The sequence below is a fragment of the Hippoglossus stenolepis genome, chromosome 8 (genome assembly GCF_022539355.2).
Source record: "Hippoglossus stenolepis isolate QCI-W04-F060 chromosome 8, HSTE1.2, whole genome shotgun sequence".
NCBI classification, from domain to species: Eukaryota; Metazoa; Chordata; class Actinopteri; order Pleuronectiformes; family Pleuronectidae; genus Hippoglossus; species Hippoglossus stenolepis.
Genome location: NC_061490.1, coordinates 21,617,750 through 21,643,283, shown reverse-complemented (window position 1 = coordinate 21,643,283; position 25,534 = coordinate 21,617,750). Strand labels below are relative to the sequence as shown.

Below are 25,534 nucleotides of genomic sequence, written 5' to 3'. Positions count from 1 at the left end.
TAACAATAGATGAAGTGTTGTGCACAGATGAGCTAAACAGATTTATGCTTTTTAGAAATGAATGACAAAGGAAGCGCCGCATTATGTGTGAATTAATAATGTGTGTCCGGCTTTCCACAGGCGTGTCCATGAAATCTCTTTAGCATTCTAGACGAATTCAAGCTCAACACTGTGTTCAGAGAAAGTCTTGACTGGGGGTCATTTGGACAGTATTCAAGTGTGTGTGTGTGTGTGTGTGTGTGTACATGTATGGCGGTAGGTTTCCGTTTGTGCGCCAAAACAGCAGGTCATATCAAGGACAAGATCCCAGCAGCGAGGACAGACTGTAGCCCGCTAAACAAAAGCGAGGAGCGAAATTCAATAGGCCCGGTGGCCACGCCAACACCAGGGGCCACTGCAGTGTTCACGCCGCTCTGCGCGGTTGTTCATCACGTCTCGGTGCATATTCAAGCTCCGTTTGTTGTTTTTCTTTCCTATAGACAAATCCAGTTTTGTTTGAGTAGAGTAGCGCTCTAAAGCAGAGGAGACAAAAAGCTTTCTTTCTTGGCGGGGGGGGGGGAATACAACGAAACAAAAAACAAAAAAAGGCTTGTTTAAGCTTTTCCTGTTGGCAAGCATCCTCGTTTCTGAAGTGTCAGTGGGCAAGACTCCTGAATCCTCCCGGTGGGCGCAGTTCATCAGCGTGCGTGCCGAGCCCCGGGAGGCAGCAGAGAAAAAGGAGAATCTGAGATAGGGATCAATGAAAAGCCAAAAGGGGAACCAAGAAATTGAAAGTGATGTCTGCAGATTCTGTTTTAGGCCGCGCGGCATCACACTGCCTGGTTGCACTGCGGCCTCCTCACTGCTCCGCTTGATGGTGTCACTTATTGTGTCTGGCGTGATGCTTTTGGATTAATTGCCTGAGGAGGGAAACATAACGTGGATTGCATCAAAGAAGGGGAGGGAGACATGTTGTCATCGAGCCAGATGATGTTTTGCGTATTGTTGTTTGACACCCAACACTCCCACTCCCATGAATGAGAAGCTGCACATGCACACTTTATATTCCTTTATCTGTGGAGGCACACTTTCACTGCTGTGTGATTGCTTCGGCTGAATTTGGGGCTTAAAATCTCGTTAATCACGTAAAAATTAAAACATCATATGACATCAACGGAAATTCATGGATGACATTGATGTTTATACATTCTCCCATACATTCATTTATAGGTTTATGATTCAGTTTTAGGTCTTTTCTCTCCTCAGCTCTGCCTCAATGCCTGAGGAAGGGCTGCTCTACACACACACACACACACGGCGCCTGACACAGTGAACCCGCTCAACTGATAGCTCCCAGATTACTCAAGTTGACGACAACTACGTTCGTTACCGTGCGATAAAAACTAAAAAGCTGATAAGCACTTGATCTGTTCAATAAACATGTGGAACACAGATGTTTTCAACTGTTAAGAATGTTTGAGAGGCTGTCTAACAGGTATCGTCCGAAGATGCATGGAAAACTCCGGCCCTGCTGCTTTCATCATTTCATCCAAGGTCCTCGGATGCTTGTGCTGCTGTTGCTAAGCTACCAGAATCACTTTTACAATTTAGTAGTAAACCTCACTGACTAAACTAACTTAAGGAAATAGTTAAAACAAAGATGAATTGATTTTTCCAACACTGTAAATGCCACCCAGCAGCTTTTCTGCTCGACGTGTCTGGAGAAAAGAAAAAATGCATCGGGTCCAAAAACCATTTATCTGCCACAAAAGGGGGAGTAAATAAAAAATGAATAAATAGATAATTAATTAATTGTTATTTTGACTTTTGAATTTGAACCAAAAACAGGTTATCAGTTTTGTTCTTTGTATTTGTTTACTTCTTTGTTCTGTATCGACCACAACGTTTGTTTTTCAGTCTTTCGCTCTAGTCTCAAATATCCAGTGGGTAGATTGCCATGAAAGTTTGGCACAGATCTCCACAGAGTTTTGTGAATTATAATGAATTCTGCTCTTTTAATTCCACTTTCCCATTCCTGTGCATGCAGTGGTTTCTTTTTTACTGTAGACGTTGCTGAAGGCTGTGTTCATATGCATCATGGTTGGCGTTCGGTTTTTGAAATCATCATCATGTGAGTCCAATCATCACGCAAATATTTGAATCCTTCTCACACAATGTTTTTCATGCAAGTGGGAGAAAACACAGGGTGTTTGAACCCCAGCACGGTCCCAAGGTCACCTTTCAGGACAGAGCTCCTCTCCAATCTCTCAGTACAGACACTGGTCCTGTTTGTTTGCTCCACACAAGCTGTTCATTTCCACATGATAACTTTTGGATGAGCGAAATGTCACAGCAACACGTTGACTGTGCACCGAGCAGTCACAGTGAGCGGCAGAGGTCAACAAAGGTCACGCAGCAGTGGAGTGGAAGGAGAGAGGACGCTTAATATGTGTGCATGTGTGCATCCCTGTGTGTTTTTCAACTTAAATGCATCACAGGAAGTGTGAAGTGAACCTTTGCAGTTTTTTTTCCGCCACCACAATGACAAAACTCCGTCTCCAAGCTGCTTTGGCTCGTCGATGAGTGGGTTTGGTTGCGTGTGCGCGCCTGTGATTGGTCCTGTGGTTCAGTGTGTGTGTGTGTGAGAGGGAAGTGTGGGCTGAATGTGTTGACCTGGTTATCGTTCTGCGCGGCGCCGGGGAGTGGAGACAGGGCGATACAGGTTTTAGAATGCGAGGTGCCAATCGAGCTGTGAAAATGGGAATTGAGTAGGGAAATGGGAATAGCTCCCCGCTGGTTTGTAACCTTTGCAGTGTTGTTTGGAGCATTCAGCAAATGCATACATCATTCATTCAATCAAAATGTGTGTGTGTGCGTCAGTGATTACATTATGTGATAGGGTCTTTTCTTCACGTGTGTGTCGAACAGTGTATGTAAGGTAGTGTGTGTTTATGACAGCATGTCACACCCGTCTCCGAGCCCCGGAACTGAATTGAATTAACCTAAATAAAGTCTAGTGTGTCGAGTACAGTGCACTAGAAGGGGAAACAGCTGAGGGCTTGAACTGAGATCTGTTTCCGTCTTAAGACAGAAAGCGTGAGCACAGCAAACCTTACTCCACAGAACAAAACCACAGATAAACAAAAAAAAGACAGTTTTTGGACACGATGGTTAATGTGCGATTCCCCCTCCCCCAGCGCTTTCAGAGAGAGAGAGAGAGCGATGGAGATGCACGGAGCCAGTTCCGGGATTCTTGGCCGGCCGAGATCGGAGCCAGTTCCGGGATTCTTGGCCGGCCGAGATAGAACAACAACAACAGTGGCAGCAATCATTAATGCGATTACAGCTTTTAGCGGGAGATTTTACGGAGCCAGTTTTCTTTAGAGGCGTCATTAGTTTGTCGGAATGTCAGCAAACAAAACGTTCACAGCCATGAGCAACAGACGCACAGATACTGTAACTGCCTCTACACACATAACAATGAGCAACACGTGCACTGCTGCACACAATCATTCATACGCGCATGAATATATGAATGCTCAAGTATGAATGTAGCCTATATTTACTGTGGCTTATCCACACTTGCATTCAAAAAAATGCGGAAAAAGACAAAGAAATGCATAATTATTCTTCAAGAGATGATCAATTTTGATTTAATGTTGTTGGCACTTCTCTGGACTTCCTGCAATGCCATTTGAAAACCTTTTGATTACCAATCCACGAGGCACACGAGAAATCCTGAAGCCTCCCTCATTATTCTTTGTAATCAAACCACGCGTCTTCCTTTAATTTAAAAACCCACATTTCCCGTCCATTTATCAGTGTATTGTCACCTCAGGTCTCATCTCGTAGCCCGGCTTCCGTTCGGCATGCTTAGCGCGTCTTTGTCTTTTTTTGTGTAGCAATTTAACAACCTTGAGGTGCTTCTTAGCTCCTGACGGCCGCAGCTTCATTTCATAAAGTCACCATTTATTAAACCTCAAGGCTAGACCGCAGAAAGAGAAAAAACACAAACCTACTGAGATATTGAGGTCATCTCCCAGGCAGAGGGAGAAAGAGATAGAGGGGGGGACACGAGCAGAGGTATATGTGGTGTCGTGCTGTGATTTGGCGGAGTTGAGGCGGACAGAGCCAGGTGTCTTAGTGGGGGAGCGGCAATATCACTGGCAGCGTAGAAGATCACTGCTTTGTTTGCAGTTCAAGCGAGCTCACAAAATTGACTTGAAAACTATTTTAAAGTTATTTTCCCCCACCCTCACCTGAGTGTCAAACACACGTCACAGATGCAGAAGTTTTACGCTCCCTCTTCAACTAATAGCTCTCAGGGTGTGTGTCTGCACTTGTGTGTGTGTGTGTGTGTTGTGCCGTTGTAAGCATGTGCCTGTGTTGTGCGCGTCTGTGTGTGTATTGGTAGGCAGGATGAGCATCCCCTTCTGTTACTGTTGCTGTCCCTTCATTTCACGCTCCAGCAGCTCCGCATGAATCCTCTTCCCTTGGCTCATTATCAGTGCTGTTCAATGAACGCACATCCCACCAGAATGCAGGGGAAAACCAAATCATTATTCAAGTATGGGGGTCAGTGCAGACATTGTGACTCATTTGTTTAGTATATTTATTAGTTTCCCTTCAGAAAAGAAGTGTGAGCGGGATGCAGAGCACATCCTCGCCCAGCCCTGATTTGGCATCCTCAAGGACCTGACCCGAGATTGATGAACACCAGTGAAGCGTTTGGGGCCATTACTGTACACTCATTGCTCTCCTGTCTTTTTGCTTTTTCTCGGAAGGGTCCAGTTTGCACGGAGCGGAATTCGGACACCTGCCGGATAACATAACGGTGTTGGAGGGAGAAAGCGTCATTTTGAGGTAACTCTTGATCCGACACCTGCACCTTCTAATTACATGAAAACATGTTTGTTTCCCGACCCACACCTGTCACACCAGTTTAATCACCACTTCCCTCGCACATAAATCCCATATTGTGCCATAATTTTCTGTACCTAATGAAATAATAAGACCTGTCAGATGTCACCATCACTATCCAGTCTGTCAGCGGTCGCCTTTGTTTTACTAATGACTGCTGCAAACTGTCGGGCCGGTTTCTGGTCAGATGCCGCCCTGCTGGCGATTGGGGGGGCGTTGCAGATTTGATGGGAACAGATCATCTGGACAAATGATCCTGAATGGAGGGTTTTTACAGACATAATCTGAGGCTACATGGATATTACTGCGTTTTGGTTTGAAAGCAGCATTTTCAAACAATAACAACCTCTGCCCACACAAGCGTTTTAGCTCCATATGAGTTTTATTCCCCGTTTGTACTAACACGCCTGAACCCATATCCCGTGACCCCTTACATACTCTGGCCCTTTTACACAGGAAGCATTAGCTAGTTAGTTACAGGATACAAACGAGAAGCAGCAATGCCAAAAAGCAGTTGTTTCATTGTAAAATATAGAATTTAGCTGCACAACAGCTGTTATCAGAGACAACGGGGTCAGCAAGTCCATGTCCCAGACTTGTGGAATTACGGCAACAGAATGAGCAGGTAATCCTGGAGAAACTAGTGAGAGCAGGCTACACTTTGAAGACATGCAACCGATACATCCGACCCCCTCCCATCGGACCTCACGTCAAAGCTACACCCCCCCACAGCACATGAACTGACTGACAACCGACAAGGTTTCGTAGGTTTCCCCAGCCGAAGACTCTGTCACGAGCAGTGAGCCCGGGCATGTTGCACAGGCAGGCAGGTCAGTTAGTGACTGACAGCTACACCAGCCAATCATTTCAATCTGTGAAAATGAAATGATTGGCCTTGTTTATTTCAGTCCTGCATGAGCCACAGACACCAGACAGCTTTATTGATGGCTACGTGCAGCAGACATTAGATTTATCAATAATGATGCACCGGTCGGTGTGTGGACGTCCAACCACACCTGCCTCACTGTGAACGATAGAAATCCCAGCTCACGACCAAGCCGACAAACAGCCAACGCACTTGTGACCTGGTTTTGGTAGTGCACTCAGCAGCAGATAAAAAAAAAAAGAAAAGAAAATCCATGTCAACTTGACTTTCGTCACCTTTAAGCCAAAGTTTCCAGATCTCTGCACAAATTCCTCCTCTGCCTTTCTCTCCTTAAAGAAACCCAGAGCTTCCTCTAAAATAAAATATGTCATTCCAAAGCAACGTAGGATAAAAGAAATGAAAAAGAACCGAGATGCTCATATGTCAAGATGTTCGGCCTGAAGATGTTCTATTGATGCAGTGCAGGAGGCAAATGTATAGAGTTTATTTTGGTGTTTTCACATATAAAACTGTTTTGTTTTCACACCTCTGTTGGGATTTAAGTGCGATTACACACAGACCAGAGGACGGATCAGCACAGAACTTGCCGTCAGGATGAAGTGTGGGTCGAGGAGGAACTCATTTAGATCTAGGATTGGACCCATGCACTTTTTTTTCAATCCTTTTAATGTTAATATAATGATCAAATAGGCAGTTTTTCAACATTTCCATTGATCTCTCAGAGAATAATTCATGGGTCTTGATTAAAAAAAGATCAGACATGTTTACGGGACTGATATTTATGAGTGTGTGAAAATTTGGTGCAGATCCAAATAAAAATTCATCTGTAATGAGTTTAAATGTGGTTTCATAAAGGGACTGTATGCAGAGGTATGCACTGTACTGAGTGCCGTAGTCTTTTAACCAGGTTTAATTGAGATACTATATAACTGACTGAAGAGGTACATATAAAGCAACTCACAAATAATAAATCAACTAAAGATTAGATAAGTCTGGGGGGGGAAACGGAACTACTGCTTTAAACTGTACTCGCAGTTTATCTTCAAAGTGCTTTGAGTTTGATTTTCCTGCACAGATCTGCATTTCTCTTCATCAGTGGATGTGATTGATTTTGAAACCAGTAGGTTCTGAACAGCCGATAAACAAAAAGAGCTTTATACATAAAAAGAAACGCAGGTTTCATGTGAAATTCACTTTCACCCGAGTGGCACAAATACTCATGTTATGCTTGAGTCAATGCTGTTGTGTTGACTTTGATGCGGGCCATTAGGACAAGGAACATTTGATGCTATTACGGTGCTTATTTCCTGCGGGCCCACGGTCCTGTAGCAACATCATCAGTACAGAAGTGATTCATTTCAAAAATAGAATAATGGAGGGTTTGTGCACAGATGAATTTTTAATGGAAGGATTTCTCAGACTGTTTCTTTATTTAAACTCACAAACCGAATCTAAAGCTATAAATACATTTCCTCTCTTGTTCCTTTATTTCCTAACTTGTGTGTAGAGGCTTGACCCCGAGGTCACGTGTCAACCTGAACCATCAGCCGGTGTCTGCTCGTCTGTTTGTTAAACACTTCCAGGCTCATCTGTGCCGTGGTTCTTATTCACTGTGGTGTCACCGACGGCCACCGACTTGGCTGTTGATCTAACATTTACCTCCACGGTGATATTTATCCAGGTCTCATCAATTAAACAAAGTCCTACAGAGGCAAGTCCTCAAAGTAGTTGAAGCTAAGGACATCTAGTGGCCGAGCTCAGAACTGAAGTCACACCTTCGGCCAGTGGCTGCTGTTCTGAATCAGTGAAAAAGGACATTTTGATTTACTGCTCTTTAATCACAGCACCACCATTACTTTGGATTTTGCAAACCTGTCATCATTTCCATATACTGCATGTTTCTATTTATCGTTATTTACTTTTAAGTATGAGTCCATAGACACTTCTGGGCACATGGCCAGTGGAAATATCAATATTCTTTGCATTTAGAGTGCAGAACGTCTCATCTGTAGCCAGAACAAAGAGTAATGAGGCGTTCTACTGACGGATTCCATTCAACACTTTTCTAACAGAACCGTTTTTTAATATGTGACCCATTTTGCTCCACCATTAAAACACGAGTGCATTCCATTTAGTTCATTTGTTCTTTTACCCAAGAAAATAGAAATGCATACTTAAATATTAATAAAACAACAATTGTAAATTTTTATTTTATTTTGAAAGTTGCACAGATGCTGCTCTGGTGACTTAAATATCAAACTCAAAACCAATTTTATTTGTAAAGCCTCTATTCACAAATCCTAATGTTCCCATAGGACTTAACAAGGTGTGACACCCTCTGAACAAGTGTGTCACACAACAGAAGAACAACAACAACATTTATAACTTCATAAATCACGAGGAAAGACAGTGTCTAACATAAATAAAGAGGTGCATCAATGTTTAAAGTATTTAAACTAAAGGGAGCAGTGACACTTGTAATGGCAGCGGTATTAGTAGTAGTAGTGTATGTCTATTGTGTATCTAAGCAATATAGTTATAACTATAATCCTCCAAGATCCAGATCCACCCATTTGTAAATCTGCTACCTGCTGTAGTAAATATATTCACAAGTCATCATATGGGAAACAACTAACAAGAGAATACTTCTGTAGCATTGACACTTGATATTGACCCTATTAAAACAGTATAACCAGGCCTGTTGATCACTCCCTGTCCTCACAGATGCCGGATCAACGAGGAGGTCACCCACAAGGCCTGGCTGAACCGCTCCAACATCCTGTTCGCGGGGAAAGACAAGTGGTCGCTGGACAAACGCGTGACGATGGTCAACAGCAACGACAGCGACTTCTCCATCAACATCGTCAACGTGCAAGTGACCGACGAGGGGCCCTACACCTGCACCTTCCAGGCCAACAACAAGCCCCACATCGCCCACGTCTACCTCATCGTCCAAGGTTGGCCGCCGAGTTGAGACGCAATACCGATCAGTGGCGAGCGCGGTGTTCACTGCATCCTGTGCAAGTCGTGACTCATTTCCCCGATATATATACACCCAAAATCTGCAGATTTGATTACCACTGCTGCAAAAGAAGAAAGTGCGTGTGTGTGTGCTCATGTTACTGTAAACTGCCTCGGATAAAAACATCCGCTAAATGCCTTAATTATGCTTTTCGTCACTCATCCAAGCGTAGTGCTGACGAATGGGTGAGACTGAGGTTTGACATCAGGGGGGAAGCAATTAAGGTTTTCTAATGGTTATGTTTCAGTATTTCTTTTCTGTGGAGTCACGCTTAAATCTAAGCCTAAAATTCATGATAGTCAACTCACTCCTCAATGTTTATGATGTTTGTGTATTTAAAGTTGGCATTTACGGCGACATCAAAATGTAATCATGCAATTATGCCTCAAAAAGCTTAATTGGCCCATGAAGATAAAACTAGTGCAGGTGACAGAAAGTCGGCTGCAATAAAAATAAAAGCATGTGACCTGATGAGGTATAAAGAGAAAGGTGAGCAGATCAGATGAGGGTGTGTGTGTGTGTGTGTGGAGGAGACAAGGTACAGAAGTAACTGTCCAACTACCAGACTAAACAATTGACGACCACAACTGGGGCCTCAGTCATCGAGTCAGCGGTTAAGTGAGTGAGAGTCGGCCTGATCCTGAGTGACATGATGCATTGTTTTAGGACTCGCCGCAGGATGGATCTCAGACCTTTTCCCCCCTGCAGACGGCAATTACACGTCACCGGCAGGATGAAGCTGAAAACTTTTAACAGGATGTATTGGGTACATTCAGCCGGAATGAAAACCCCAGGCCTCGTAGCTCACAGGTGGCAGAGACAATGTGAGCTGCGTACTAAAGAGGGACTTTCCACATTGCAATGCAGCCAAACACACACACTGCTGTCTGCAGGGTCCAAAGCCTGGCACACATCACCCTATATACCTAATTCCAACTCCCCTGCAATTTCAGCCCGGGCTTGATGTCACACAAAATAATTACACCCTCAAGTCAATGCATCAAGCAGGAGCAGCTCCGCCGCCACTCCAATCTGTGCTTTATTGCTGCAAGTATTCAACCCCGGCAAAATGGAGAAAAATAGGAGTCTTGGTAGATGTTTCACACACAAAAAAACAATTCTCAGGGTCGAGCTCATTGAAAAGAATGATAATGGGCCATTTAAATTCAAGGGCCATCTTGTTATCAAACTAACTACATGCATAGTGCTTGAACGCTAAGTGTGTTTTAGGGCAAACCAGTATTCAGGGGCGTTCATTCATTTAAAATGCAGAAGCAAAAGTGTCCGTTCACGACTTGTACAAGGATCAAATTAGATTAGATGTCAGGAGGAGGAGACGTTAATGGTCGTTTTAGGATTCAGTGCATTCTGGGTAGACGGTCAAGCCTATTGTTGCATAGTTCAGTGAGAGCTCATGCACGGATCATTACTCAGCTGATTGCCTGTCTGTCTGAAAAAAGGTGCAGGAATTTGCATTGAAAGGAATAAAAAAGGGGGTCACGTCTCAGTGTGATCTTGTTTTTCAGTGCCGGCCAGAATCGTCAACATCTCAAAGAACGTGTCCGTGAACGAGGGGGAGAATGTGAACCTCCACTGTCTGGCAGTGGGTCGGCCTGAGCCCACCGTCACCTGGAAGGACCAGAAATGTAAGCTACCCCCCCCTTCCTGTTTGCTCGTCCTAACATCCAGAGATCGCTTGTTCACAGCTTCACCTTTATCTTCACCTTCATCCCCAAACCCCTGCTCGGTCTTTTGTAGTCTTCTTATTCTCTTCCCAGCCTCAAGAGCTTATCAGCATTCAGCTCGTGCCCACGTCTTTATCCCCCATTCCTGTGTCATCATTCTTAAACCCAGCTGTTCAGTCGGTCCCAGTCTTAAATTCATGCTGCCGTATTTTCCCAATGTTTTGTCCCAAAAAAAGCCCACCGCACATTATACGTAATTATACCCACCACGCCACCCGTAACCATCAGCATCTGTCTCCATCCACCCCGTCACCTGGCGTGACGCTCGCAGACACTTTAATTTAACATTAAAAAGCAGCCACCTCTTCTCAGGGTGTTGAATCAGAATCAGTTCAACGTGGTCAAGATGCACTTTCAAAATATCTTCGGATTTTCCTTGAAGCTGAGGGGGGATTATTATTTTGGACTTTACCCTGTTCTGAAAGTCAAAGTCTGGACTCTGTTGCGAGGCCGTTATTGCCCCGGTGTCACCAGGTGTCACCGTTTAATCACTTTATCAAAACCACGGCAGTGAGCGCGTTGCAGCAGCGGCAAAAAAACACGGGTCAAATGCGATGATGAGACGGCAACAATAAATAGGTCAGTGTGAACAACCACTCCAACACGATGCGAATGATGCTGTTGGGCCAATAAATACACAAGCCACTGTACTGCCGCACTTCCCGACAGCTTTGGGCTTGCTCAGAGGTCCTTTCCTCCTCTCTCCCCTGTTTATCCCTGGGTTAGCCTGCAGTGCATGCAGCGTCCTTCCCTGCACTGTTAGTTTGTGAACCTGCACAGTACAGCACCTCGGGCATGGACAAGCACGGCAGTAACGCACACACACACACACACACACACACACACACACACACACACACAAATAAAACAGGAGAAAAGCAAAAAGGCATGCACGAACGCACACCTGCAGCAAACACACACACACACCACCTTACATCACAGAGTCTGAGTCGTCCCTCTCACTTGCGAGCCCACAGCATTTTTCCCCCTCTGTCAGCAGTAATCCTTCCTCTCTAACCACCCCCACCATCTCACACCGCCTCTCCGCCTCTCCACCCCATAACCCCTCAGCTTGCAGAGAAAGAGATATGGGCCGCATTGCTATTCCAAGAGAGTCTCTGCAACCAAGCCATCAGTTGTAGGAGACTAGCGAGGGTGGGAAAAAGGGGGGGAAGAGGCCCAAAGAAACAGTGAGAAGCTGCCAGCCATCTGTCCCCATTACTCAGAGACTGCAGGGAGGGAGGGGGGGACGGTGCATGTTGAGGTGGTTGAGTGGGAGGAGCTATTTGCATCACCTCAGACATGAGACCTGCTCAAACTTCTCTAAGGTGACCAGGGTCTCTCCTCACAGGCAGATGGTACAGCGCTGACGGTTTATTTGCAGATGCCACCTCCATCATCTTAACTGTAGAGATACGTCCCATCTGTTTAAATCACACGCAGGCTGATGGCATTAATGGATTCTTGTGTCACTGAGGAGGAAAAGCGATAAATAAAACCGTGATGTGACAATAACCGTTTGAGGTGTGTTGAGTTTTGCTCAGATTTGAGAAATAAATGAGTTGTTGTGGTGCAGAGGATGCATTTAAACTGTGGTTTACTTGGTTGTGATTCCTGGCAACTAAGCAGTTAGCAAGCAGGTCACAGAAGGAAAGTAGTACTGCCCTCAGTAGTTACCATACAGGATCATAAAAAAAAAAAGATCCTACACCCCTTGGAAACACTTAAATCCACTAGATCCAGATTTTTATATGGACCTGCACCTAATTGCACACTCATAGACACGTCAGAATATTTTCATGAAGATTAACTTTCTGAGAAATCAACGAAGAACAATGTGTTCATCCCTGACTCCCACATCCTTCCAGCAAGTTTCATGGTAAACAGTTTAGTCATCTTTTGAGTAATCCTGCAAACTAACTAACGAACAAAAGCAGCTGGAAGCAGAACTTCTTTGGTGAAGTGAACACATGATGGACTCATGCTTAGGCCCTTGATTTTCTAATTGATCTGCTTCAGTTTCAGGCTTCTTGTTCTGTGCTGTCTCACTCTCATGTCTCACTGGGATGCTCGACCTGAACTCAGCCTGTTTATACTGAGTGAAGCTGATGAGACTCAGGTGCGGCTGGTTGTGGGAATCAGGAGCAGGTGGTTTGGGAAATCAGGCGATGACACGAGGGAAAGTCTGAAGGAATCAACAGAGTCAACAGAGACAGTAATAAACACATGTCAAGCCTTATCAAGCATGTTTAGGAGCTTGAGTTCATTTTTAAGGCTGGAAATCTTGATTCACAGAAAATGATGAGTAAATTCCTGTTTATCACATACTGTATTCGTTGGAAGAAAATGTTCAACCTTGAGTTATTGGACATTAGTCAGAATTTACCACAACAGGACAGTGTGGGTGGCGCTGAGTCAAAATAAACTAGTTCACATGTTCAAGACAATAAAGTGTCACATGCTTCGTTTGACTCAGTGATGTTTCTTTGGAGTTTGAGTCTATATGAGACGATAGGATCAATTGATCTTTTCCTCTTTAAAACCTTTGAACGCCTCATATCACAATAGTGCTGTACAACCGAAGATAAAAGGTTATTTAATTCAATAAACCGTAATAAATCATCAAATCCAACATGTTTTCTCCTCACATTTTGCAAAACAAACACACGGATCCAAACAATTTTTAAACATAGAAACATGAACAAACTATTTCTTAACTTTTTGTAACTAAATGTACATTTTCAAAAGTTCTACTCTGCTGCCACTGCACGTTATCAACACGCTTTGCACAGGACGTGGACGTACATCATGATGAGGAGGAAGACAAATGGTACAAAAAGAATGATTGATTTGAACAAGATGGTACAAACAACAATCTCCCGTTAGGAGCCGTCTCAACTCAAACACATTCTGGCCCCTTACTCTTCCAAATGACAGGTTTTATAGTCCGTCTACAGCCTGTCCATCCTTCTCTGTTTTAACCCGACATCACACCTCTCGGCCCCCGACGGTAGATTTTGTAATGGAAGCGGATAAGAGGAGCCAAGAAATCAAGTGTCCTGATGATCTAGTCCGGCGCAAAGTGCTGCCAGGAAAACGGAGCCCGGTTTCACTGCAGCGCCAAATCCCATCCCCCTCCCCCCCCCGCCTGCTCTCTCTATTCTCAGGTGCAATTCAACTATCTCTGGTGGTCAGGAGTCAGGCTCCTTCAAAAGCCATAAGTGGTTGATGGAGCTGTATTTTACAGACCATTGTAGGGGAGCCAGGGGCCGGCTCCAGTCAGATACCATCTCCCACCAAAGTGGAGACAAGTGTGCGATGCAGGTCCACAGATCTCGGGGGACGGGAGAGGGAGGCTGCTGCCTTCTGACACTGACACATCGCACCACGTATAGAGTCCAGGACAGAGCGAATCACATCCCACACCGAACTCTCACCGTTTCACCCTTTATGACGGCGTTTTCACTCTTATCGTTACATCTGTGTATCTCTTTCAGTCTCTTGCTCCGTATCTCTCGCAAATTACCGCTCTGTGTCTGTGACGCTCGCTCCAGCGCTCGATTGCTCTCATTTTTTATTCTCTTTGTCCTTTTTACCTCGTGGAAGTCAGCTGTAGCAGCCTTGTGTGTAATTTCTCCAGCACTTGTTGTCTGATTGTATCTCCGCTCGTTTCTCCCCCTCCTGACAGAGATGTCACAGGAGAGCTGTGTTTATTACACTAATGGAATGAGTGAATAACATTGCACCCATCCGCCCCACCCCCCCATCACCCACAGGGGCCCACCACCCGGACTCACTCGGGTGGCACCGGCAGCCATCACCGCGGTTGTTCGCTCGCTGCTCAGCCTCCACCGCAGCAGCTGCAAATAATCGTCTCCAGCTCAGTAGCCGCACTAATAATCCTCCAGTATAATCTTCAATTAGAACCGCCGCGCTAATCTCTGACAGGAATAATCGTGGCGTTTTTTTTTTTGTGTGTGCGTGTGCGTGTGTTTTTGCGTCAGTGTTGCTCACAAGTGCGCTTTGGAGCCGTTTGTGTGTTTGTGAGGGGAAGTAAAGGTCCACTGATTGACAGCAGTGTGTGTGTGTGTGTGTGTGTGTTTGTTTTTGGGGCTTTGAGAGGGAAAAGTGAGCAGCAATTTAAGAGCTGGATTTCCTTGTTAGTGGTGAGATTATATATTATGTCGTGTTCCACAGTCTGACTTCTTTAATGGGGTAAAGGCCAGAAAAAAATACCTAATGGTTTTGGAGGCTGTGAGACAGCTGGCTTGCAGGAGGGGGAGGGGTGAACGCTCGCTCATTCTTCTTCCGTTTGTGCTCTTTCTCTCTTTCTGCCACTGTCGATCCAATAACGCCACCGACATCCATTCCCCCTCACATGAAGGAGCAATAACTTGTAGCCGGACCATTCAACTCTCCCACAAGATTCTGTGTTTGTTGCCTGAGGGACGAGGAAAAAAAAAAGAAAGTGACTAATTTGGTTTTGGTGGAACCGGGGGGAGTTTGTCAACATCAAATAACAGCCAAATATTCCTCTCACTACAAAATGTAGTGAACAAGCCGTGGCCCCCTGGTGTGTCCACTCCATGGGGGCAAAGCTTCGAATTTCCCCAGACTCCGTATGAATGGTTTTTCGTCGCTGCTGCCAAATCATTTCTACTCGATACAAAAATTCACCAACTGACCCGTTACTGCTCCGAACAAACCATCCTGGAGCCTTTAGTTCGTAACATGAGACAAATATGATCAAAATGTGATATTTTTTACTTGATACATTCTAGTAGAGCTGGTACATTTATATATTTATATATAATTTCATGTTGTTGTTGTAGTTTTCTGTCGGCCAAGTTAATCAAAGCAGCAAATTGAAATCAATTTTTTCTTACCTAATGGATTAGGTGGACCACAGTTCATTGCATTAAACATTCATTTGGGTACTTTATGTAATCTTGCATTGCAATCGATGAATTTCATGAATTTATCATTTTTCATTATTACCTGGCTTTATGTGTTGGTATTGGACATTTGTTTCCATGGTAACATTTAAACAGGAGTGTTTGTAGGTTCTTTAGGAGGCCCGGGCATAAGGAACCTGGGGGCCCTGCATCACCATCCCAGGCTCAAACACAATTACACACTCTCATCTTCAACCAAACCTCTAAAAGCTTTCATGTTGCAGTTGGTCCTAGGTGTTTGTTAGATATAGTCGGTTGATCGTAGAATTTAAGGGCGTTCTGACAATATTGGTGTTGCTGTGGACTAATATAATCAGCCATTTGGGGGCCCCCTCTCCGCTCATGGTCTGCTTTGCCTACCCTGTTGCAACGCCCCTATATTTGAGTATGCATATATGATTTGATGTAAGCATCTGTGCCTCCTCCAGGCTCTTAAACCTCAGAATCTCACATGCTTAACCTCAAATGTCACTCACCTTCCTTTTTGATGTACTGTGTTGTCACCTTTGACCTCTTGTCCTACGTCACTAGATGGGTTGGTGAGCGAGGGGGAGTTTCTAGACATCACAGAGATCAAGAGGCAGCAGGCTGAGGACTACGAATGCATCACCAACAATGGAGTGGCTCCACCTGATCAGCGCAAGGTCAAGGTCACGGTCAACTGTAAGTATCTCCCCACAGCCCCGAGGTGATAATTCAACTCACAGCCAGGTTATAGCACAATGACATATTCATGGTATATGGAAATACAGTAGATGCATTAGTATGTATGAATTCATACATCTTAATTCTGTTCTCTCCGGGGGGTTTTCCAACCTTATGGGCTGACCCGACTGGACTCACCAGTGAGGGCAGGTTTTTTACTAATTGCTCACTCCCCTCCTCTGTTTGCTCGCTCTCTTGTCCTGTCCTTTACTGAACTCTTCACGGATCACGATGAAGAACATGCCAGCTCATTCTGGTAAGACAGCCATCTTACGCTGTGAAGCCATGGCGGTCCCACCAGCCTCCTTCGAGTGGTACAGAGACGACCACAGGTGAGAACCAGCAACAAGTCCGGTGCTAATGTGATTCTGTGGCCACATCCGCAGTAAGCCAGTGGTTAGTCCCTCCATTTGTTCTGTTTTTGTGAACACGATATCTCAAGAACACCTTGAGGGAATATCTTCAGATTTGGTGCAAATGTTCATTTGGATTCTAAGAAGAAGTGAGTAGAATTTGGGTGTTCACAGGTCAAAGGTTAAGGACACTTTGACCCTAGAAAAACAGTTTTTGGTCTCGTTAACGCAACACCCCAAGAACACCTTGACGGAATTTCTTCAAATTTGGTACAAACGTTCACAGCAGTTTTCAAAGTAAAGGCCCAGCAGCGTAGGAGAAGTGTGGATGCCAGAGATGTAAAGGTGGCAATAGTGTTGCATTATAAAACTAAAGAACTGAAAAAACCAAATAATTTATCAGACAATACGTTTTTCAGCTTCTTCTGGCACACAGTCGATGTGGTCTTGGCCACCGTCCATTGGCCTCACCTCTGACATTAGATAGGGTCATAGATAATCTAGTTTGTATTTGTCATCTCTGGGAAAATATTAGCATTTTGGAAACATCTTTTATCTCTATTACCCACATGCAAGCCGTCCTTCCAAGTTTGTAAGAGGTTCGGGGGAAAAGGAGAAGAGTCAGGTTGATTTAGCATCAGAAAAAGCAAGAGGCAGAAGCACTTAGACAAGCCTGTGCCAGCCAGAGAGAGCTGTTAATAGAGTATAATGGGCTCCAGCAGGAGGTCTCTCTTATTTATGGACTGTTAGATTTCACTATTAGTACAAGGTGAGACACAGCCGATGTGTGTGTGTGGGGGGACTGCGTCGCACGGAGACGCAGGGAGAAAAAAAAACAGCATCTCACGAGGGCTGAGTCACCGGGTGCAATGTTGTGTTGTGTTATCTTATCTCTTTTTCTGTCCGACAGCCATTTTAATCTCTTTTTTTTTTTCTTCCCACTTCCTTCCTTCCTACGCCACCACCACCACCACCCAGGCCGGTGGAGAGTGACAACACCCTGAGGATCAAAAACGAGAAGACGCGCTCGCTGCTGCTTTTCACCAACGTGACAGAGAAACACTTTGGCAACTACACCTGCTTCGCCTCAAACCGTCTGGGCGCCTCCAACGCCAGCATGCTGCTGTTTCGTAAGTCATCACACAGAACCGCTGTGCGGGCTTGCACACGTACGAGCGCACGCAAAAGCCGAGCTCTCGCAATAAATACACGACTGCGCTTAAATTTGTATCTCGTGGGGTTATCAATCAACGTGCACGGGTTTGAACAGACGTGACACTCTACCACGGTGGAATACATGTGCAGTGACACACCGTTTTTCCATCTTTGGTCCCATCTCATTTTAGCTCTGCACACAGCATTTCCTCAGCCCTCTCCTCCCTCCTTCTCCCCATTTTCGCTTCTCTCCGCCCCATTAAAGATGCGCTTGCCTACATTACCACCTCCCTCCCTCTCTCTCTCTCTCTCTCTCTATCTTTCATTCGCTCACCCTTCATCTCTCGTTCCTACATGTTCCTGCACACACTCTCTCTCTCTGCTCCGTCCTGGGAAGTTGTCATTTCTCTCCAAGCCCAAATTCACATTAACCGTCGCCAATGAGCGATTTCCTACCCTTCCATTTCCAAACGCTGAGTCCTTCATCTATCCCCTTTCTTCTTTCATTCCTTTACCCATTATCTCAGCCAGTCCCTCCTCAATGACTCACTCCGCCATCAGACCCATACATCTTCCCGCTCTCTTTTTCCACCAGAGCTGCCACTTCTGTCAGGCTATCTCTCCATCATCTGTCCTTCTGCCTCCCCTTTCCTCTCTAATCTACTCCTGCCATCGATGGAAACACAACAAACCTCCTTTCTGTTCTGGACATACACACACACACACACACACACACACACAAAATATAAATAGGACCATAATCAGACACTTTTGTCGCTTTTCTATTCATATGATGGCCCTCACTGTTATGGCCTTTCCTGACTGTCTCCCTGCGTTTGTACCTCGTTGTCAGGTTATCACTACTTGCTTTGTAATTCAAGACGAACCATATACAGGCCTTCTGCAGGTTGGAGTCACATTTAAGACTTTTTAAGACCTTTGTAAAACCATATTGAATGAAATTTAAGACCTATGTCAAATACGACAGATATGAAGGAACATGGGAGTCTCAGAGTGAATTACATTTTCCCCATAATTGAAGATAAGCTCTAGTAGCCACGTTATCTTGCAAATACAGACAGAGACAGTAGGTATCCATAGTCCTACTCACAGCCGAACCACGTGTACTGAGATATATTCTGACCGCTGTGTTTGTAGACTCGGTTATCAGTTCCATGTTGGTCTTGTTTGTAGTGTTATTACAACGTGCTATTATCTGGATTAGTTGAGAAAGGATTACAACACATGGAGACATGAGACACAAGTTGCGTTAAATGAGAGTTAAGATATTTAAGACCGACCTAAAAGTGTTTAAGAACGGGGCGGCTGTGGCTCAGGTGGGAGAGTGGGTCGTCCACTAACCAGAGGGTCGAGTGGTTCAATCCTAGTCTCCCTCATTCCACGACACCTTGGGCAAGATGCTGAACCCCCTTACAGCTGTGCAGATGGTGAAGTGTGACAGAGAAAGTGCTGCACAGAGATGCACTGTATGAATGTGTGTGTGAACTGTTGTGTAGTTGTTATGTTGAGTCAAGACTAGAAAAGTGCGACATAAAAACGGACCATTTACGTACAATTTTAGCTTATTTAAGACCTTTTAAGGCCTAAAATTCAGACCATTACAGATGTTTTCAGACCCTGCAGAAATCCTGCATATTTAACTTGTGTCATTGCCTGAGACAACCCCCCATTAGAGGGATGACTTCATAGCTGTTGATAAATGGGTAATGTAGTTGTAATAGTAAGAAATGTTATATCATGACTGGCTACAGGCCAACCTGCTTATAGTAATTACTGCAAATTATCATCATTAATTTGATGAATTAATTGGATTAGGTTTAAAATTTACACCTCACACCTGGCAGTGCTGGTGGCTTCCTGTTTGCTTTTGACTCAACATATTTCTCTCCCTCTTCCCCCCCGCCCCTCCCTCTTCTCTCACTTTGTTCCCGCTGTCTCCTTCCAGGACCGGGGGCCCTAGAGGGGCGAGGGACGGCCTTACACGCAGGAATGAGCGCCGGCGTGTGCGTCTGGGTTTCTCTCTTTGCCGCACTTCTGCTGAAGGTGTAAAGACGGAGCGCCGTGTGGAATCGTCCCTAAAAGCCCCCGAAAGCCCCCGACCGCCCGCCGTCCCTCCACGCCTCTCTCCCTCCCTCCCTCCCTCCCTCCCTCAACGGAAGGAAGAAGGAAATTAAATTCTTTAATTACGAACCCATCACTGTGAACAAAAAGAATATGCATTATTCCAGGAGCCATCGAGTCATCGCATCAAACACACGACCGCCTCACCCGCCCAGAACCCCGGCACCCTCAATTCCATTTTGAGGTCAACTCATTGTCATTATCTCTCTCTCTCTCTCTCTCACACACACACACACACACACACACACACACACACACACACACACACACACACACACACACACACACACACACACACACACACACACAGCCCTCTCTCTCTCTCTCTCTCTCTCTCTCTCTCTCTCTCTCCCAGAATGCCTTGCAGATTTGTCTGACTCGGTACTTCCCGCCTCACCTTGCTTTGCCCTCATTATTACCACTGGGCCGATGTGGACAGAGAGTGTATATTAATGATTATTTGTGTCGGTGATCAATGAGAAAATAGATAATCTAACAACTGGACGATCATTTATATAATATACCACATAGACTAATGACTGACCTACAATGTTTGCCTTATGGAAATTATACATAAAATCACAATAATATGGTGGATATTTGTGCAAAATGATGATGTGGTGCTGGCGGTCATGTGAAAAAAAAGTCTAATTGGTGGCCATGTGAAGTGTCACCGTTTGATCTCACACACACACACACACACACACACACACTCACTCATGTGTATGGCTTTTTGGTTTTAACTGTGTAGCAGTGATGCTGCTATGAATGATGTCAAAATGTTTAAAAACTGAAAAGAAGGGTGGGTTGTGACGGCGTCAGTCTTAAATAACCCTTTATGTAATTCGGGGGGGTTTATACCAAGGTTCCGCATGTCGACCCCCTCACGACCCAAACCTTTTTTAAGCCCCCCCCGCCCCCTGTTCAACGTGCTCTGTCTAGTCGCCCCCTCGCATCGCTATAGTGTTCTCTGCTCCGTGTCACCCCCTCCCCTCCCTCCCCTGTGTAAATATATGCAGTACAGAGGCCTGGCCGGTGACTTCAAGTTGCCTGGTGCCGAATGACACCCCACCACCCCCTCCACCCCGTCGGCCTCGACTCTGCCCCCGGCCTCCTGAAGCAGCGAGAGACTGTCCAGCGACAACGATATCTTCTGTTTCGAGGCCGCGGCTCCATCCTCTGTGTCGCTTGTTGATAGCATGTACCGGTTAGAGATGTTCCTGTTGTGAGTCCAACCCCCGACCCCACCCCCACCCCCGACACTCCCTCCCTCCTGTCCCTGCACTGTGTCTGTTTTACTCTGCAAGGTTACCTGCTTTTACTTTTTTGGTGTTAATAATACTACCGATGATGATGATGTTAATAAGTATTTGAACAACTATGAATAGTAATTCCATGTGAGAAAAAAAAAAAATGAACAAATTCCGATGGTATTGAGCCGTGCGTGGGAAAAATAACTTTTGTACTTTACTCTGAGAAGTCACACACATTGAACGACAACAATGAAATGAAAAAAAAAAAACTAAACATGTAAAGTTTTCAAAGTGATGTGCTCTATTTTGCCATGACAAGCTTTTTAAAGTCACATTTGAACCAGTCTGAGGGATAATTTCATCCAAAGTCCAGAAGCGGTGAATGATGATGATGATGTAATTTATAATTTGTAACAGTGTGTGTATTGGACCTTTTGTTTTTGTCATGCTGAAAAACTGCATCTCACACATTTACAGCATATTTGTCAACCTGTCATCGTGTGTCTTCTCTGCGACCAGCTAGATAAATGATTTGGATCCATGTCAGTCCCTGGTCGTGGCAGTGAGTCCGTTCTTGTTCTCCCGACCACAGGGAGATAAAGATGTAATTAGCCATTACCTGTGGCTGGCTAAGTGAAGGAGCCCGGGCTCCACCTGCCCCCTCCTGCCAGCCCGTGATGGCCCCCATAAATCAAGCTCAATCCTGCCACTGACAGGAATCCTCTTCAAGGACAACCTCGCCTTGGTGCACCGGTTCTCCCTCCAGTGTGCACCTGTTACACGCATGGGCACTACAAAACCCCCCATGGCACAATTATCCAGCCACTTGCCCCCCCCTCCCCCCCCGGTGCAGCACAAACAGTGGGAGGTAAGCCCCTCATTTCTCCGCTGAAACAATGTTCCACTCACACGCAGCGACTATATGCAAATTTGCCATAACGAGTCTGCACGGAGAGATGAGTTTACCCGAACCCTGACTGTTGCGACCTGAAAGTGGAATTATCGAATCGGTTGTCTGAATGTGTTTTTGTTTGTTTTGTTTGAAACCAGCAATAACCCCTAACTCTACTGTGCAAGAGCTGTCAGATATGGTTAAAGCTGTGGTGTAATATCTGAAAAAATTTGCCATTAACAAGGTATATGAAATAAGTCTGTTGTACTTTTACTGTGTGCAGTACTCTGAAATGATTGTGACGCTCTGTTTCAATGGTCCTTCATTTGTTTGTGCTGAAAAAGTCGATGTAGTCGGGTCGCGCGTGTAACTGACCACGCACTGTTTGTGCTCGGACGCTGTTGCTCCAGAAATAACGATGGATTCCATTTCAAGCACAATAGCAGGTTGTTTGGTCGGTGCTTATTTTTTTTCTGTGTCAAATCATCTCCGTCTTTCACGCTGTTTCTTTTTTTTCTCACTCATACACTCGTCCATGTAAGTGGCATATAACATCTGTATGTACATAAAATGTCCTTGATGAAGAAAAAGAACACGAAAAAAAAAAACCAGAAGAAAAAAGAAAAAATGACAAAAAAAACATAACATACTGTCAAGTTTCTCAATGTGGGTTTGAAAAAAAGCACGTCAGTGTTTGTGTATGGGTGGATTTTGAAAAAAAAACAAAAACAATAAGCAAACATTGTATGTTGTGTTTAGGTTTTATGGGTCCAGGGTGGAGGGATGGGGGATCAGGCAATATGTAGTGATACACAGAATGTGGGGATTTGTACAAACAAGCAGTAAAAGAACATGTTTCAATGATGAGACGCCATGTCATGATGTCATGTGTGAAAAGGGGTGAGAGAGAGGGTGTTGGGGGGGGCGTGCGGGGAAGCAGATCCCCTGGGTGCTCAGTTTGTGGGAGGATGAGGACGCAACCGCTCCGACCGGGGGGGGGGGCCCTGAGGGAGGATACCCCGACAGTGCAAATCCAGAAAGCCGAGAGCCGGAGGGAGATGGGATGACACCGACCAGACAGAGAACTCTTCATTTAGGAGCAGAAGACAGACAGGCGCTCGTATTGCTATTTTTCCAAAACTTGAGCGCTGTGGTCTTTCCCAGGAGTCGCCGGGGAAAGAGCACCACACACTATTTCTGGTTGCACTATGTAATATGAATAGCATTAACATAGCCTTGATCACAAACACAGTCTGGCCTACTTCAAGTGTATAAATAACAGCCCAACTGGGGTTGGATGAGTTTACAGTCGTATAAACAAGACGCTCGCTCGGCCCCTAATTACACGCGGCGCACCCTGATGAGAACGTGTTGATTGGCTCCTGCAGCTGAAGGTTATGATGATCTGTTTACAGGAAACTGTTGTTTGCCAGTTTACAGTACGTTGCGTTGTACTTCACCCTGAGAGCTGTGTTTTTTTTCTCGTACAGTAAGATATAAATACAGGGTTTACACACATGGTAGCTACAAAAAGAGGTGGATTTATATAGTTGTAAATAAATTCTACTTTTTTGCTTTTTTTTTATTGTGTTTACATACGACATGCACGTCAGGAGCAGGGATTTGAAAAAATACTTGCATTTGACGGTTTTTGGATCACTGTGCCTTTTGCTGAGAAGAGTCAGGTAATGACGCTCTTCAAGGACAGATACCGCACATCATCCCTGAGCGGCTGCAGTGAAATAGTGAAATAGTAATTATGGTGCTTCGAAGGCCAGACTGTAGAATAGCAAAGTAAGTGTAACCACGGGAGAGATGGTTTGAATGTACCACCGTCTTTGTTTTATATACGTGGCAGCGGACCTGGTCCACGAAAACCCTTCCAGCACACAGCGCCGATCCCAGACACACCTTCAAAACAGGCCGCAATGGTTAATCAATACGTTCGACTGAATGGCTCTGGAATAGAGCAATTTCTCCCCGCCCCGCCTCAGCCAGGTCCCCAGAAGCCGAGCTGATCAAGTGTCTATAGACCGGCCTTAGAACAGAGAGCATAATTCATCATGCCTGATACAAGACACCGCTAATTGCACATCGATTTTTAAGCCCTTCTCTGAAACTATTTGGTGAAGCTGTAATGTCAGCTCAGTAAACTATGTGTTCAGAGCCGCGGTTCAGATCCGGGCGAGTGAAGAATTAATCATTTGTTTTTCCCTTTTTTTTATAGTCAAACCAGGCGGCTGTTGTTTGTTGTTTGTTGTGCTACATAGCGCAGAGTTAACCGATATGTTCCCCGGGCGCTTACACTCTAATGGCTGCTGTTGTGGCGCACTCGATTTCATTAGCAATGTGACCTGATCACTTTTGCAGTTGTCCGCGTCGACAGCTGTTTGATACGATGTGTCCAGATGTCTGGACATAAAACGCACAAAAGATAAGACGTGACCATAACTAACGTGTAAGAGGTAGTAATTTGATAATAGGAGAAATTGCCGACATTGCAGCGTCAGTGTCAGGATGCACAGAATTACTGTCACATATGAATGATTATCGCCGCTCCAAATCCCCTGCTCATGTCCTTTACAGCAGAGCATGCCTAATTCCCATATATTATCCTAATCATCCATTGTTTACCAACTACCTACAGGCTCATTCGGTTCTCATGGGCAAAGTCAATGCTGCAAGTCTATTAAGGCCCAGCGCTTTTCCATTAGCGCGGCTAATGAGTGCATTAGTGTACGGCGCGCTGGAGAGGACTGTGACGAGGGACGCCGCCGCCGCCGCCAACACACGTGCAACTCAGGTGTTTGACACCAAGTCGGATTGGTTAATGAAGGAGTCACCTGACAGCTGGAAGACGCTCAACTACATCAGGATTCATTAGCGGCAGTAGATAGATAGATAGATAGATAGATAGATAGATAGATAGATAGATAGATAGATAGATAGATAGATTGTGTTTTCCGTTAGTAATTAGCTAAAAATAGTTATATAGATTCCTGCATTGCAGTTGTTTAGATGTACTGTACATATTTAAAACCTGCAGCAGAGATGTTGGGCCACAGATCCGCCGGCTCTGCCCTCGTCCTCGTCTTGTCAACCTCTCTAAGAACAGAAGCATCTGGCTAATTAACAGCGTGCCGCACTCCGAGCAGTCGAGCAAACGGCGACGCTCTCGCCGGCCGCGCTAAACAATGGACGCATCTCACCCACCACGTCTCCCCTAGTCATTAAGTCGCCCACCTCGCATCACCAACATAGAAAGAGTCTCATTACTTGGCCTCTATGAATCACCAGCCCACGCCTGGCATTTTCCTTGTCAATCAAGCGAGGGGGTAAATATTGGTTGTGGCGTGGGGGGAGCTGACAGAGAGAACTTGGATTCATTTTGTGTGACAGTACAAACCGGTGTTTTTGTGCTGATTTATATCGCAGTTATGCGATGGTGGGGAGTCACCCATACGAGCTTCAAGTGTCTTATTCCTGTGAAAGGTGCTCGGGAGACGGAGGGGGATGTATGTCTGACA

The 25,534-nt window shown here is 45.2% G+C and overlaps 2 protein-coding genes across 2 annotated transcripts in view; both read left to right on the top strand.

The window, feature by feature from the left end:
- Nucleotides 1-22,738, top strand: part of iglon5 (IgLON family member 5) — a 96,801-nt gene extending 74,063 nt beyond the window's left edge. Inside the window, exons 2-8 of the mRNA XM_035163070.2 lie at nt 4,764-4,842; nt 8,510-8,742; nt 10,334-10,453; nt 16,039-16,170; nt 16,427-16,544; nt 17,544-17,695; nt 19,687-22,738. Coding sequence (XP_035018961.2) covers nt 4,764-4,842; nt 8,510-8,742; nt 10,334-10,453; nt 16,039-16,170; nt 16,427-16,544; nt 17,544-17,695; nt 19,687-19,790 — 938 coding nt within the window. The 3' untranslated portion in view covers nt 19,791-22,738. The remainder of the gene's footprint in view (nt 1-4,763; nt 4,843-8,509; nt 8,743-10,333; nt 10,454-16,038; nt 16,171-16,426; nt 16,545-17,543; nt 17,696-19,686) is intronic.
- The window catches only part of LOC118113339 (B-cell receptor CD22), a 1,629,935-nt gene that overhangs the window by 306,044 nt on the left and 1,298,357 nt on the right, over nt 1-25,534 (top strand). The gene's annotated exons all lie outside the window — the stretch shown is intronic.